Raw genomic sequence first — 16154 nt, 5'->3', positions numbered from 1 at the left:
ACACATATAATAGGAAAGTAAGGCTGTCGTCATGGTGCAATTTGCTTGGCCACCACAAGAGCTGCTTTGCCATCACAGCAGTGTTGGACTCTAAGTAGAAAGGAAGCAGAGGAGAGAGGCCCAGGCTGAGGCAGGTGGCCCAGGAAAGTCACTGAGGAACTGTCAGCACAGGACACAGGAGATCTAATAATACCTCTGAGCCATGGTTACAATATGGAACCTCCATCCTTCTCTGTTGCTGCAGAAAAACAGTGGGAGAAGACTATTGGTCTCATGTCCCGCTTGTGGGCCTCCCAGAGGATCTGGCTGGTCATTGTGGTAAGACAGGATACTGAACCAGATAAATGCTTGCTCCAATCTAGAAGCAATCTTTTCATGTTTTTATATATTTTCATCACCAAAAGCATACCTGTGATGAGGTATCTCTGGGCAAAAGTTTTGTTGCTGTAGGTTTCGAAGTTGAAGTGATCTATCCACTGCTCAAAATATTTCTCTTTGAAGTCAAGCTGGGGGTTTCTGTAACCTTAAAAGAAACAAACCGTGTCACTTTCAGATAGAAAGGGGATAAAAAATGGCAGTGTCAATCTACTGACCATGGAAAAGACCATGGAGCAGACCAGTATCTGCTCCATGAAATTTGCTCTGCTGTGGATTCTATGGTACAAGAACAGCTAGGCTTTACAGTCATACCTTGGGTTACAGACGCTTCAGGTTGCGTTTTTTCGGGTTATGGACCGCCGAAACCCAGAAGTACTGGAACGGGTTACTTCCGGATTTTGGTGGTCGCGCATGCGCAGAAACACTAAATCACACTTTGCGTATGCGCAGAAGCGCCGAATTGCAACCTGAATGTGCGCAGACGCGCTGCTGTGGGTTGCGAACATGCATCCCGCATGGATCACGTTCGCAACCCGAGTGTCCACTGCACGTACTTTCCTCTGCCACTCCAAAATGCTGGCTGTATTTCTTTGTTACTGTCAAATAATTATTCAAGGCTGCAAATTTGGTGAAGCATGTGCTGCAGAAATTAAATCATTTTTAAAGTAAAAAACATGGCATTTCTGGTCAGGTCTGGACATTAAGAAATGTAAACATAAGGTGAGGAGGACAGAAGTAGGGCTGGAACTGTTTTTTGTTGGTGGGGCTAAACCCTGCAACATGCAAAGTAACTAAGTGAGCCTCACTAATATAACGAGATGAATTGGGGTGGGGAGACAGAGGAAATACTTACAAAGCACAGAAAGTTACATTTCCACCCCAGAACCTCCATTAAGTAACCACACACTGCTAGAAAGGGACTGATAGCTTTGTAGCGAATCTGATAACTGAAACAAGGAAAAGGTGGCGAGTAATTTCTAAAACATGAAGTTGTGGAGCTCAAATCTTCCCAGAAAGCATGTGCACTAGCCCTTTGACACACAAGCCATGGCTAATATTGCTCAAAACTGTGGAGGTGGCATGATGCTCCAAGTGATATATTGCTTTATTTCCAATATTTCTATTGCAAGACAGAATTGCAAATTGCAACCAGCTGATTTGAAGTTACTGAATGAGAGGGGTGGTGCTCTCTGCAAATGCTCAGAAGCACTCTTACTCAAAACAGCCGCAGAAAACACTAGCAAAGCAGCTTTATATGTTCTCCAAGTGGACCGGGATGGGGGGGCGGGTTCTGAGTTGCGGGGATTAATTATAAAGGAATTGCTCCTGAGCCTGTGAAGACTGTACTTCTCCATCACATGCTTTCTGCCTCACAAACCAACTCCAGCCGGGAAGACCCTGAAATAAGGATTTAACGAAGAACGAATAAATGCATTCACAAAGGAGAGTGCTTCTATTCCTGTGCAGTCTTGCATCCCTTCCCTCTGGTGCACCTGAGCATGTGCAGAGTTGCATCCCTTCCCTGCGATCACCACCACCGATTTCCGCTGACCCTCTCTCTGGGAGCAGCGGACCCGAGGCCCGCCGCCGCCTTACCTGCAAGGACCCCCGGCAGCAACGCCAGAGAGACGAGGCGCAGGTAGAGCGCGGGTCGCGTAGCCATGACCACGGGCGCGGCTGTCCCTTCTTCTGCAGCGTGGGCACGGAAAGCGGTGGTGTCACGTGAGAGGAGCCCAAGGCGTCACGTGAAAGACCTGCCGGCAGAGGGGCGGGGCGAAGGGAGGGCCATGTGGTTTCCCCCGAAGGGGCGGGGAAGGAGAAAGGGGCGCGGCTCGCCTCTCGTCGCCCTGCCGCCATCTTGGACATCAAAGGGCACTGGCCCCGCCCCTCTCCCTCTCCACTGCACTCTGCACATGCTCAAGGGCACGCCTTTCTTATAAAAAAGGGGCAGCCTGAAGGCCGGACGCGTATTTAAATTGCTTTCCTGGACCCTGTAATAAATTGTTTGCTTATGTAAATATAATTTACTTGTTTTGTTTATTTATATTACATTTATTTCCTTGGTTTTTTTCTTGATCCTTATTCTTATTTTCTTGTTTTGTAAAATTTTTGTGCCACTTGATTGTAACACACACAAACACTTCAGACACTTCAAAAGCAGCTTGCAAAGAGAATAACATTAACAAACTTCAAAGAACAGTAATAGACTGTAAACACAGCAGCATTCTGAATTTATATCCCACCTGCTGATATAAATATATATCCCACCTGCTGGTATATAAATAAAATTACCCATAAATAAAAATAAATTTGACAGTTTATTAAATCCCAGCATTATGCCTAGTGTGCTCCCCTGACAAGGGTGTCCTGGGTGCATGTCTGACTCCTGGAAGGGAAGACCTATGATTTTGATTGTGGTTTTTGTGGATGTTCTTGATGAAAATGACGAGGTTCCATAAAGATCTACGCTCAGAACCATGTTTCTGTGCATGACAGTGCTGCAAACAGGAGCGGCCTAAGCCATTTTTCTGTTTGAGGCAAGAAGAGTGCATTCCCCATTCTGTGTGCAAAATCTGACTAGACTGGTAATTGAGTCTTTCCTCAGCTCTGGTGATAGACCCTAGGGTGCTAGGGCAGCAAGCTAGCTTAGAGCTAATAATAATAATAATGTTTTATTTATACCCCGCCCATCTGGCTGGGCTTCCCCAGCCACGCTGGGCAGCTTCCAACAAAATATTAAAATACAGTAATGCATCAAACATTAAAAGCTTCCCTAAAGAGGGCTTCCTTCAGATGTCTTCTTTTAGGGCAGGCCACATGACCCACATTTCTAGCCACTTCCCACCCTTCAGAATTTGTCACCCAAGGCAGCTGTCTCACTTTATCTCATGGAAGGGTCGGCCCTCACTGCAAAGCACCAGATCCATGATGTTTAACGTTCAGTCAGTTGTGAGCTGGGATAGTGATGAAAAAACTGAAATCTCAAGAGGATCTGTTTTACTGGATCCAAATTTCAGCACATGTTCTCTCTCTCTCTCTCTCTCAACTCACTTTTTTCTCCTTCCTACACCCTCTGCCCCCATTTTACAGTTGTTATAGAAATAATAGGGGGTTTGGCTTTTGCTGCCCAACTCCCCAAGGGACTGGGTCCCCTAAATCCGTGATCGGTCAGAGATGAATGGATGGAGGCAAGATCCATAGAAAGCAAGGCAGAGTTCCCTCCCCTCCTTGCAAGGAGGTAGGAGAGACACAGAACAGTGATGCGCAAGCTCCTATAAAGACTTTTGAAATTGCCCACCCTATAGCCCAAGACCACCCCCCAAAACATCATACATACATCACAGAAGGAGGTGGTTTCCAGTAGAAATTTTAGAGTGTTGCTACTCTCCTGTCTGTCAGGATACCTGATAATGCCTTATTTGATAGCATTTTCTGGGTAGCCTGGCCATTCCTTTGAGATGGTAAATTCTTTAGATTCTGAATCTCTTACACATATTGATACTGTAGTTTGCTCAGCTTAACAGATACTTCCCAGACTGCATTTGAAAAGAGAGGTGTAAGCTCTAATAATAATAATAATAATAATAATAATAATAATAATTTATTATTTATAGCCCGCCCATCTGGCTGAGTTTCCCCAGCCACTCTGGGCGGCTCCCAATCAGTGTTAGAAACAGTACAGCGTTACATATTAAAAACTTCCCTGAACAGGGCTGCCTTAAGATGTCTTCTGAATGTCAGGTAATTATTTATCTCTTTGACATCTGATGGGAGGGCGTTCCACAGGGCGGGCGCCAGTACCGAGAAGGCCCTCTGTCTGGTTCCCTGTAGCCTCACTTCTCGCAATGAGGGAACCGCCAGAAGGCCCTCGGCGCTGGATCTCAGTGTCCGGGCTGAGCGATGGGGGTGGTCCAAAGTCCAAAGACAACTGGAAAGCTTTTCCCATTTCCTTCCTCCTTGCAGAGAAATTGTTGTTGTTTAGTCGTGTCCGACTCTTCGTGACCCCCTGGACCAGAGCACACCAGGCCCTCCTGTCTTCCACTGCCTCCCGCAGTTTGGTCAAACTCATGCTGGTAGCTCCGAGAACACTGTCCCACCATCTCATCCTCTGTCGTCCCCTTCTCCTTGTGCCCTCCATCCAGGGACGCGGACTTATAAAAAATATTGGGGGGGCCCGGGAAAGCTCATGAATAATAAATAAGCTCATGAATATGCAAATAAAGTGGCGCCGCCTCCTCGTGAGCGAATAGGGGAGAGCATGCTGCGCCTATTAATCAGCTCCAAAGGAAATTGGGTGGAGCTTTTGCTCGGGAGGGAGGGCAGGAGGCATGCAGCCCGCCCCTCCCTGTGCATTTTGGGCTGGGGGAGGGGCGGCGATGGCGCTCTGCTGGAGGGGCGCCGGAGATTATTGGGGGGGCGGAGCCCCCCCAAACGAATTTTTGAGGGGGCTCGGGCCCCCTCAAGCCCCATGGAGTCGGCGCCTATGCCTCCATCTTTCCCAACATCAGGGTCTTTTCCAGGGAGTCTTCTCTTCTCATGAGGTGGCCAAAGTATTGGAGCCTCAGCTTCAGGATCTGTCCTTCCAGTGAGCACTCAGGGCTGATTTCCTCAAGAATGGATACGTTTGAGGTATAATGGCAATAGAAGCTGGGAAATGCGTAACTTTGTTGACTACTTCGAATGATTTACGGACAAACTGAAGGAAGTCTTGAAAGGGATAGCGAAGTAATTGGACTGATGTGAAAATTATAAATTTGTGTATTTCCCCCCCCCTCTTTTTTGTTCTTTGTTTGTTTGTGTATTATTTTCTTTTTGCTTTCTATGTTTATTTTTGTGTTAGTTTCTATTCTCTTATGGAATCAACCAATAAAAAGAATTAAAAAAGAAAGAAAGAATGGATACGTTTGATCTTCTTGCAGAGAAATATTTGAGGTCAATTTGAGAGAGTCAAAATGGCTTCAGGATTGTTCTCCTTACTATTTCAGACACGTGCTTTAGACACTTATGTATGTGTTTGCCTCGTACGTACATTTATGAACATTTATTATGTATTTGATACCTTATAATTCTTATAACACAGATCACTATCCTTTAACTCCTACTCTCTGAGGCACTCCACTTTCCGGTCACCTTCTGGATCTTGAAAATCACATAGAACTGAAGCTCCTCCAGCTTCACTTCTATGTACATACAGAACAAGGATAACATGGCATCTATCCAGGTGAGACAGGAACAGACTCCCCCATTTGTCTCTATGGCAACAGAGCTCACTCTTTTAAGATACAGATGATAGTACAGTAGAACCTCGCCTTACTTTGGGTTGTGAAAGGGGCAAACCTGGAAGTATTTTGCCGGGTTTCACCACTCGCACATGCGTAGAAGCGCTCTATCATGCCGCATGCATGTGCAGAAGAGGCACCTCTGGTTGCGGAAAGCTCGGGATCCAACCGGAGCTCCGGAACGGATCCCATCCGCAACAAGAGGTATCGCTGTACCTAGCCCCACTCAGCTATAAGGCCACTATCTTAGACTAAGGAAGTGTTCTGGTGGGTTTCCTCTTATATACCTTACCCTTGCAGCTACAGGATCAAAGGTTTGGAAGGGACCCAAAAATGTCATCCAGAATGAGTCCTCAAACCTTTTTGGCATTTGTCTCAGGAGACATTAGGGTGCGCCATCCACCTGTCTTACATACTCCACTCTGGATTTGTGTAGAGTTTACTCCCTAGTCTTTTCTTCTCCTGAAGATATCCCACAAGGCAGTGAAGGTGTAGAATCAGAGCTTTCCTAGATGGGCTACCTTCCCAGGTAGATGTGTCCCACGTGCCCCTCTACACCATGTGCAGATACCACCTTCTTGACTGTTGGACCCACTCTTGGTCTTGTCTGCTCAATCCTTCGGAGCCTGTCTTCACACACAGAGTCCCAAACTCACTGAGGGTTTGTGACCCAATGGCTACCCTCACCTGATGCAGCCGGCCACTCGAAGCCGTTCTCAGGACTGTGGCTGCTGTCACATGCTGGCAGCTTCTAGGAGCCACAGGTGAGAGCTGAGTGCAGGGTGGGGACCAAAGGGGGATGAACTACCTGAGAAGGAGCACAACATGCCCCCCCACCAGAGGTACTGCCCCTCCCCTAACACCCCAGACACCCAGCCCCAAACCTATACCAGTACTTTTCAAAGGAAGTAGGAACGCAGGTGGCGCTGTGGGTTAAACCGCAGAGCCTAGGACTTGCCGATCAGAAGGTCGGCGGTTTGAATCCCCGCGATGGGGTGAGCTCCCGTTGCTCAGTCCCAGCTCCTGCCAACCTAGCAGTTTGAAAGCACGTCAAAGTGCAAGTAGATAAATAGGTACTGCTCCAGTGGGAAGGTAAACGGTGTTTCCGTGCTCTGCTCTGGTTTGTCAGAAGCGGCTTAGTCATGCTGGCCACATGACCCAGAAGCTGTACACCGAATTCCTTGGCCAATAAGGCGAGATAAGCGCCGCAACCCCAGAGTCGTCCACGACTGGACCTGGGGTCCCTTTACCTTTACCTTTAGGAAGTAATCACCTTCATCACCTCATAATGAAAGAAGCAATGAGTTAGGGGTGCTCAGGGGCTTGCACAGGCAGCAGATGACGTCTCCAAAGGTTCCATTGCACTCTCAGACACCACGCTGGCAAGCCCTGAAGGCTCACAGTGCCTTTAGCTCCTCACTGAGACAGTCTTTCCCTCTATAGCTGTGAGGGGGCACCAGACAGCAGGGCCCATGGGCAGCTGCCCACAGTCTTGTCTCCCTTCCCCACCCCTGACTGCTGCTCAACCAGACCGGACTTAACAGTCCCTGACATGGGCTTCCTGGGAGAGCCTCTGTCTGACTGCCTTTGCTTCTCTCGTAAGCCTCAGTGGAACAAAAAATGCATGTATTTAGGATGACAGGCCACACAGCCAGGGAGAATATGACAGCCCTCAGCTGTGGGCTCCTTTTTCATGCAGCTGCCTCAAACTGCTGGAGAGGCAAGTTTCAAACTGAAATTCAAAATGGTGTTGTCTCTTCAACATGTAATGAGAGAGACGGGATGTTTTATAGTCATAGCTGTCAACTTACAGCCTCAAAAATAAGGGATCAGCCTCAAAAATAAGGGATCAGCAGCCAAAATAAGGGATCAACAATTACTTTGATAAAATACATATTTTGTTACGTGCAAATGGCTTTAGATACCTATTAGGTCCATAAATTACCATATAGCATATATTCAACACAAAAAACTGCAACAATTTGTTGTTGACAAAGCACAGCTAGACATAGAAAGGGCCCCATTACCTTCAGTAGCTTATTTAAGGGACATCATCAATAAGGGACAGCATTGGGACATGGCGCTGGGATAAGGGACTGTCCCGCCAAATAAGGGATGCTTGACAGCTATGTTTATACTGTAGTGGGATACCCTGGAAACACTGTATTTGCCCACCTGGTCTGTTTTGGGCTACAACTCCCGTAAGGCCTTGCTTCATACAGCCATGCTGGGTAGGGCTGGTGGGAGTTCTAGTACTAAATATCTAGAGGGCATCTGGTAAGCGAAGGCTGCTCTCTGGGAAGCAGTCATATATACCAGAGGTGAATGGCCTGGGGCCTTTCAGATGTTGCTGGACACCAACTTCCACCATCTCTGCCCACTGGCCATGCTTGTTGGGGCTGACAGCAGCTGGAGTCTAATGATCGCTGAAGAGCCACAGGTTAGCCATGCCTGCCTTACCAACTGATGTTCAGAGATAGACTGTCTTTGGACATGCAGGTTCCATCCTCAGCTAGGAAGATATGAGGATAAGAACTTTCTCTCCTTGTTGCTCTGTAGCCTATGGTATTCAGAGGCAGATTGTTCTGGAATATGGAGGCTGGTGCCCTAAACAAGCATTAATGCACACAGCCATGTCAAGATCAAATGTCCTCCAAGCAACCTCTGGCAAAGGACTGAACTTGATCTCTATCAAACAGCCTTAAAGTTAATTATTTCCCCCCACTTCATGCACTGAAGTAGCTTGAAGAGGTGGACAGCGACATGCTGGAAAGCCAACTCGTAATTGCAGAGTTGAGTTTCCACTTGAAGGGCTAAAAATAGTCTTAATAATCAATTTGGGGGCAGGAGATCTCAGAGAATTGGATTGTTGCACAAGAAAAGGTCAGTTCCAGGTTGGGAGAGAGAAAGTTCAATGTGCATTCAGTGAATGTTATTCAGTGTACCGTAGATAACATTCAGGGTCCTCAAGCTCCCCCATCAAGAGAAAACAGCAGGAGAATTTAATGCTCCAAAGCACATTGCAATTCATACGGTAACTATTGTTGTTGTTGTGTCTTTAATACTGAGAAACTGAGAATACTGAGAAACAAGACATGGGTTCAAATTTCTGCTCAACCCATCACCATCTCCCAGCCCCTCCATCCCACTCTACCTTTCAGTGCTGCTGTGTGAATAAAATGGGGTGAGGGGCACCACAAACATCACTGGAGAACATAAATGTAATGAATATAAGTTAATAATTGTTCATGCGTCTGACAGATGGATGCTGCTTTTTAGCGGTTTTCCTCAGCATGGATTAATCACAACCTTTGTGGGTTAATGATGTAAAAACCACCACATTCCTTTCTAGGTAAAGAAAATTATGGATTCAAAGAAGCCATTTAATGTAGCCTGGAATCATCAGCAAGCTTACTAGGAAGTAGGCCCCATGCACAAACATGATTACTTCTGAGTAAACAAGCAAGGGATCGCAGTTAGAAATTAAACACAGTATCCATCACTCCTTGTTCCTGAAGTTAAGGGAAGATATTAGGACTGCCAGTGGCTCTGTTCTGGCTAGGCTCCTCTGTGTTTAATATTTATTATTTTATTTTATTGAATTCATATCCTGCCCTTTCTCTCAAAGGAGTCTAGCAACATTTAAAAGATTATTTTAAAAGATTATTTTAAAACAACATTTAAAATATTATTTTTAAACAAAGACAAAAACAAGGGGATTATATTAAAAAGTGAAAACCTTCTAAAAGAATTGCAGCAAAAACATTCTAAAAGCAGTTACAGGTAAAAACATTATTCAACACCTCAGACGGAAATCTCATTGGCGGTGTTTTCCTGTCATCGCACCTGAATGCCAGAAAAGCGGCTTCCACTGTTGGATACAGGCAGCCAACAATGCAATTTTTCAGTATTTCTTTAAAAGTGCATGCAAGGATAAATTTGGAAATTTCAGGCTCCAGCTGATTAACCGGGTAGGGTTGTGTTTTAGTTTCTTTATTATTTTAAGCATTTTGTTGCCAATGTGCGAGTTTAACAGGCATGTAAAAATCACCGTCTAATGAATTATCTCTTGTAATCTATTAAAAACTAACACGGAAACCCTTGTATGGCGATTTTGGTGTCACATGCACAATGATTTATATGCAATTATGAGACACGTTTATACTGAAGACAGAATACCGCTGAACTTGGAGGCTCCATGTAAGCGTCATTCTTCGCAACCCACTGAAAGTTTTCCCGCAGCGCTCCGCGGCCGTCAAAGAGCGCGTCGGGTGCAATCCATTCTCCGCTGCTTGTGAAGTGATGGCACCGAGCTCTTGTTTGTCCAGAGGGCGGCGCTGAACCCGACTGCCTCGCCTTTCTCCCCCAGACTTGGGCTGCCGGGAGCTAAACGCGGCGGAGCGCGCCTTGGAGAGCTCATCGGAAACCGGCGCCCGCTGTGCCTTTACGCACGGCGCGCCTCCGCTTCGCCGGAAAGAGGCAGCACTTCAGCTGGCAAGAGGAGAAGGCGGCAGCAGCAAGGCGCCTTCCAGCAGAAGCTGAGCGCGCCTCGGGGGCCCCAGCAGGTGAGTGCGCTGCTCCTCGGGCCCATTAGCCTTTCTGGCCAGCGCGTAAAGTTCTTTCTCCTCCAAGGCGTAGGAAGAGACGACCCACACCGGTGACTTGTGCTACAGACAGGAGAAGAGCGGTTTCATCTGAGCCCCGAGACCCGTTTGGTGAGCAGGTGAAGAAATCCCCTAAATCGATTTCCCCCGAGCGCGGGTAAAGCGCCTTCCTTTCCCTCCGCGGATTACCCTAAGCTCATCGTCTAGGCTTAGGGAGGAAGGGCAGAGAGCGATGGGTGAGCGCCGGTGCTTGTCTAGCAGCGAGCTGGGAGGGCAGAGACGAAGGAAGGCTCCTGGGCGTGCTCAGCGCAACTGCCCGATCCGCCTTTGCAGACCCCAGCAGTGATGGGTTTCAGCGCGCTTTCTCTCTCTCTCCGCCTCATTACAGATTTTTCTCTCCTATCCGTAAGGGTTTTCTTAAGGTAGAAAAAGTCCCGAGGTTTTAAAACAAAAATTCAGTTTTCTGAAGGTATCACATAACAGAAGCGACATCAGTTGCAGGTAATGGCCCAGCCTTGTAGTGGGACTTCCGTTAAGAGCCCTTGGGGTAATTCCCTAACCCCCAGGGGTGGGGCTGGGTGGGCTGGGTGCGGTTTTTACTCCCTTCTCAAACTCATCCTTTTTCCAGAACTGGATTTGCCAGCCGTTTGCAGCCTTTAACAATAGCAGTAATAATAGTGATCGGTTGTGGCCAACGAAATTCTACTCAGAGTAGGTCCACTGAAAGAATTGAACCTAAGTTTGACTGCCTGCCATCAGGTGAAGACCTTGTTCCAAGTGGCTTTTGGGAACTGACTGCTTTTAATGAATGGGGTGGGGCTGTGCTGTTTTTATTGTAATTATTTGTATATTTTAAACAAATGTTATATATGTATATAACTTTAATTCTGTTTAATTGTTTTATAATGATTTATTTTTTAAATAGTAATTATTATTTTTATTTGTAAGCTGCCTTGAGTCCTGTCAGGTGAAAATGTGAGGTATAAATAAATAAATATGTAAGTAGTAGTAGTTACTCATGTCTATTAACTTCAGTGCTTTCGATACAACCTTGTGCCTTTGAGCACATTCAGCCTTCATTTAACCATAACCATCATTCTCATGTGCTTGCAAGTTTGGGAGCTGAGGTTCTGAGGCAAGCAAAGTCTGAACCCCACACCCCATTTTTTAAATAAAAAAAAATAACAAGTTGCTATAAGTGTTGTGGGGAAATCCCTGCTGGGGGTTTCAGCTGCTTTTTAAAATTTTCCTTTGGTTCCCCAACCGCTGATGTGTTACAGCTTGCTTTTTAAAGCACAACAGAGATGTTGGCCCATCTAGTCTCATATTGCTTTGTTCTGACTGGCAGAAGGTTTCCAGGGTCTGTCATGGAGCTAGACTTTCCCCAGCCAAGTGAAGAGTCTTGCTGCAATTTATTCAAATGCTGCAGATTTATTCACATGGGCGAAGTTGTAAATTAATGCAAGGACCTTGACCTTGGCCTAGTCATGGGCATCTTGTGCAAGCTTTTCAGCGCCAGAGTTATGTGCTGGCTGTGGTCTGTCCCAATCAACAGTCCAGCCTCAGCAATTTGTACCAGCTCAAGGGTATCCACACAGAGAGCACTTTGCAATAATCAAGTCTTGAGGTTACAGATTATTATTACATTATTATTACTTAATGTATATAAATCCTGCCATTCTCCCAAATTGGGATACCAGGTGGCGTACAACATTTAGCAACATCATTATAAAATAAAATAAAAATGAGTTGGTTGTTAAAACTCAGCCATTAAAATTTATACAAAGTGCAGTTAAAATGCAACATGGGATAAGCAGTATATGTCTTCATGCTTTTTATTTTATGCAGTGCACATACTTACATTTGCAGCCTACTTATATTTCTATTCTTCTAACACCCGTTCATCAGTTAATGCTCATGAAAGTGCACAGTCAGTAGAGCAGTGACTTCTGTCCCAGAGGGTTAGCATTTGCAACCTTAAGTTGCAGGAAGCAATAGTTTGAATGTTTGGAGACACTTCTTAATAGTAAGAGGCTGTCTGTCAAAATGTGCCCCTCAGGATGCCAAACTACCCATTCTCACCCTCACCATGTAACCAGCATCACAAATGCCAATTGGAGAAAAGCCTTTATAGTTCTGCGGTTCACAGTTGAAAGACACTATCCCTGATCCCTTATGAAGAGAGAGTTTGCCCACTTAGGAGTTTGTGTGCCTGAAGATTTCCCACACTACTTACTGGTTTGTCCAATCCATGAGGAATTAAGAACAGCCTTGTTCAAAGATTTAAATCTCCCAATTGGGAGATTGATTTGATATCAAATTAACTTTTTATTAGGGGACAGGACCCCCTATACCTCTGAAAATGTGGCTTATTCTGCCTTTAGAGCAGCAATTTTAAGGTGAAAAGTTTGTGGGGATGATAAGCTAAATTCTTCAGGGCAGCAAACTCCTATCTAACAGGATGCCTGGTTTTAATCATTATTTTAACTGTGTTCCGTTTTATGCATCTTGATTTGTAATGGTTTTGGCTACATAAACACTTGTAATTTGTAATGGTAATAGCAGTCTGACAAATGGAAGCAGGGATGTGAAATAGCTGGGCAAGAATAGCTGGGCCAGATGAAAGGGTTGCCAGCCAACACCCCACCTCTACTTACTGTTAGCTAGACCCTAGTTAGGTGTTACTGCAACAAGTCGGCATGACTTTTCCCCCTCCTGCTGCCCTCCCCTGCCTCAGTTGTCTTCTGCTGTGTTGAATGATGGATTGTAAGCTCCTTGGGGCAGAGACTCTCCTTTTGCACTTCTTGCAGAGAGAGTGCCATGCCACATCCACAACACTATACAAATACAGTTGTGCTTGGTTTTGCTTGCTTTGGAATTCCGGTAAATCTGCATAAAACGCAACCAGGTGACTTATTCTTTGTGGCTTCTTCTGTTTTTTGGTGCAAATGCTAAATATAGTCCAACTTATATTTGCTGCTGCTGCTGCTGCTTTTTTTTTGGCAAATGTCACAGAGGTGGGGCTGGGCATTTGGCAAAGATGCTTCTGGCCTGGGGCAGGATTCAGTTTTCACTGGCTGCTAAGCTTCCTCCTGGCTTGCCAGCAGCCTGTTCAGTTTCGTTGCGGCAGCTGGAGGAGAGCTTGACTTGTAAATCACAACTAGGGATGGATGGATGCCCTTGTGACTTGACCACTCCCCTGTGTTGGGAAATGAGAAGGGAGTTTACTCTTAATGCAGCCTTCTTCAGCCTGGTGCCCTCCAGAGGTTTTGGGAATACAAATTCCAGCAGCTGTAGCCAGAGTGGATCCAAATCTAAGGTGCCAGTGTGTTGTAGTGGTTAGAACTTTGGACTGGGATGTGGGAGACCACGATTTGAATCCCCACTTGGCCAAGGAGCATACCAGGTAGCCTCTCAGCCTAACCCAGGGGTCAGCAAACTTTTTCAGCAGGGGGCCGGTCCTCTGTCCCTCAGACCTTGTGGAGGGCCAGACTATATTGGGGGGGGGGAATGAATGAATTTCTGTGCTCCACAAATAACCCAGAGATGCATTTTAAATAAAAGCACGCATTCTACTCATGTAAAAACACGCTGATTCCCGGACCATCTGCAGGCCAGATTTAGAAGGTGATTGGGCTGGATCAGGCCCCGGGGCCTTAGTTTACCTACCCATGGCTTAACCCACCTCACAAGGTTGTGGGGATTAAATGAGGCGGGGAGAACCATGAGCTCCTTGGAGAAAAGGTGGGCTTTAAATGCAACAAATAAATACAAATAAACAATGAAACTCCGGACTGAAACCTCAAGGACTTTGAACGGGATGTGGAGCCTCATATTGCTACAGAAGGGAGGTGTAGCATCAACCCTCAAAATTGTCTGGCAGTGTGAATCCTGGCCTTTTGCTGGGTTAACAGAGCAGGACCCCAGGCTCTCCAGCCCAGACTGTGGAAAGCTCAGGACAGTGGGTTCACCCTCCAGGTGTCTCCAAAGCCCCAGCCATGACTGAGGGCAAGTTGCCTCCCCCTGGGTCACGTGGCTTGGCTTCCTTGTGTGAGTTATTATCTGTAGCTATGTTATTTGCACCGCATGCCCATTGTGGCATATGTGTGAATACACACACACGGATCTGGATTGTGATGATTAGTAGTTAGACATCTCTGCCTGTCAGTCAGTAGTGTGAACTACTGTATATGATCTCTGGGCTGCTGCCTTAGGACTCAACAGTAGCAGCCCTGTCATGAATACATACTGTTTCCTAGCAACCAGACACAACCTCCTGTGCTGATTCCAGAAAGCGTTGGAAACATTTTGGTTCTTTCCTTAAAAACAGAAAAGAAAAGCTGTCCCTCAGGTAGCTCTTCGCGCTTTCTCATAGTGCAGGGAGGGATGAAGGAAAGATGCAATGTGCAATGATGAGTCTCGCACCGGCTGTTTTTGCAAAGAGGTGTGGTAGCTCAAATTTCACCCGCTGACCTGTGTGCTAATGGAGTTGGCACCCAGCTTATGCTGTGGATGGACTTTTCCCAGGCAGATCCTCCTCTGCAGGTCTCTTAGGTCCTACACAAGGTGTTTTTTCCTTTTGAATGTGATTTGCAGGGTGCGAGTTTGTGCGTACCTACTCAGCATACATGGGAACAGACCGAGTAAGACTACAGTGGTACCTTCAGTTACAGACGCTTCAGGTTACAGACTCTACTAACCCAGAAATAGTACCTCGGGTTAAGAACTTTGCTTCAGGATAAGAACAGAAATCGTGCGGTGACGGCGGAAGGCCCCTTTAGCTAAAGTGGTACCTCAGGTTAAGAACGGACCTCCAGAACGAATTAAGTTCTTAACCCGAGGTACCACTGTGTTCTATTAATTTTGATGATTGCGTTACTGAACCTTGTTTGATTGGGTATGATTTTGCTTTTACAGTGGTACCTCGGGTTAAGAACAGTTTCAGGTTAAGAACAAACCTCCGGAACGAATTAAGCTCTTAACCCGAGGTACCACTGCATTATGACTGAAGTGCCAGATATGGAAATTGAAATAGCTGTAAGAATAATTGCATAAATAATTGTACAGAGTCTGTCACAAGGAAAATGTAAAGTCTGTGGCAGCTATGAATTTAGAAAATGTGCATGCCTTGGCTCCTTTCAGGAGGAGGAGAATCCATAATGCATTCATGGGGGGGGGGGGCGGGGAAGAGAAAGCATTGATGCCTTTCCCCCTGGCCACAAGCTTCAAACTCAGCCCCACAAGATCAATTAGTCTTTGCCAACATGCTTCCAATTTTTTTCTGTGTTAACGCTTTTTACCCAGACATTTCAACACGACTTCTGTTTCTTCTTTAGCAAGGCTGAGAGGCTAAAAAGTGTTGCATTCTCATCAGTCTTTCTCCGTACTGCTTTATTTACCAACCTCTGGTGCCCTCCAGATGCTTTGGACTACAACTTGCATCAACACAGCCCTATCTGTGGTATAGGGATTGGTGGGAGTCATAGTCAAAAACATCTGGACTGAGTCTATAGAAGCAGAGGCTGCCTTATGCTAGAGTTTGGGTGTTGTCTGCTTTGACTGCCAGCAGTGGCTTTCCAGGCTCTCAGGCAGAGAGAGAGAGAAGCCACCTCCATCAGCTCCCTGAGGTTATTTCCACTGGACATGCCAGGATTTGAACCTGAGACCTTCTGCCTGCAAAGCAGGGGTGTTATGCCACTGAGCTCTCCCTCAGAGGCACATGGAGATTCTTGAACATGGGTAGGCAACCTAAGGCCCGGGGGCCGGATCTGGCCCAATCGCCTTCTAAATCCGGCCCACGGATGGTCCGGGACTCAGCGTGTTTTTACATGAGTGGAATGTGTCCTTTTATTTAAAATGCATCTCTGGGTTATTTGTGGGGCATAGGAATTCG

General features: G+C 46.2%; 2 protein-coding genes across 4 annotated transcripts in view; one reads left to right on the top strand and one right to left on the bottom strand.

Moving 5' to 3' along the window:
* DPP7 (dipeptidyl peptidase 7) overlaps positions 1-2131 on the bottom strand; it is a 30734-nt gene extending 28603 nt beyond the window's left edge. For both annotated transcript variants that reach the window (XM_028715878.2, XM_028715879.2), the window contains exons 1-2: positions 1975-2131; positions 410-523 (exon numbers count right to left, since the gene is read on the bottom strand). In XM_028715878.2, coding sequence (XP_028571711.2) covers positions 410-523; positions 1975-2041 — 181 coding nt within the window. In that variant the 5' untranslated portion in view covers positions 2042-2131. The remainder of the gene's footprint in view (positions 1-409; positions 524-1974) is intronic.
* Positions 2132-9915: 7784 nt separating this feature from the next.
* LOC114589202 (dual specificity testis-specific protein kinase 2-like) overlaps positions 9916-16154 on the top strand; it is a 39335-nt gene continuing 33096 nt past the window's right edge. Inside the window, exons 1-2 of one of the 2 annotated variants that reach the window (XM_077922235.1) lie at positions 9916-10222; positions 10290-10380. The gene's annotated coding sequence lies outside the window, so the exon portion shown is untranslated. The remainder of the gene's footprint in view (positions 10223-10289; positions 10381-16154) is intronic. The other variant, XM_077922234.1, reaches the window with a different exon arrangement.

Source organism: Podarcis muralis, chromosome Z (genome assembly GCF_964188315.1).
Source record: "Podarcis muralis chromosome Z, rPodMur119.hap1.1, whole genome shotgun sequence".
Lineage (NCBI taxonomy): Eukaryota > Metazoa > Chordata > Lepidosauria > Squamata > Lacertidae > Podarcis > Podarcis muralis.
This window is presented reverse-complemented; position numbering and strand designations above follow the sequence as displayed.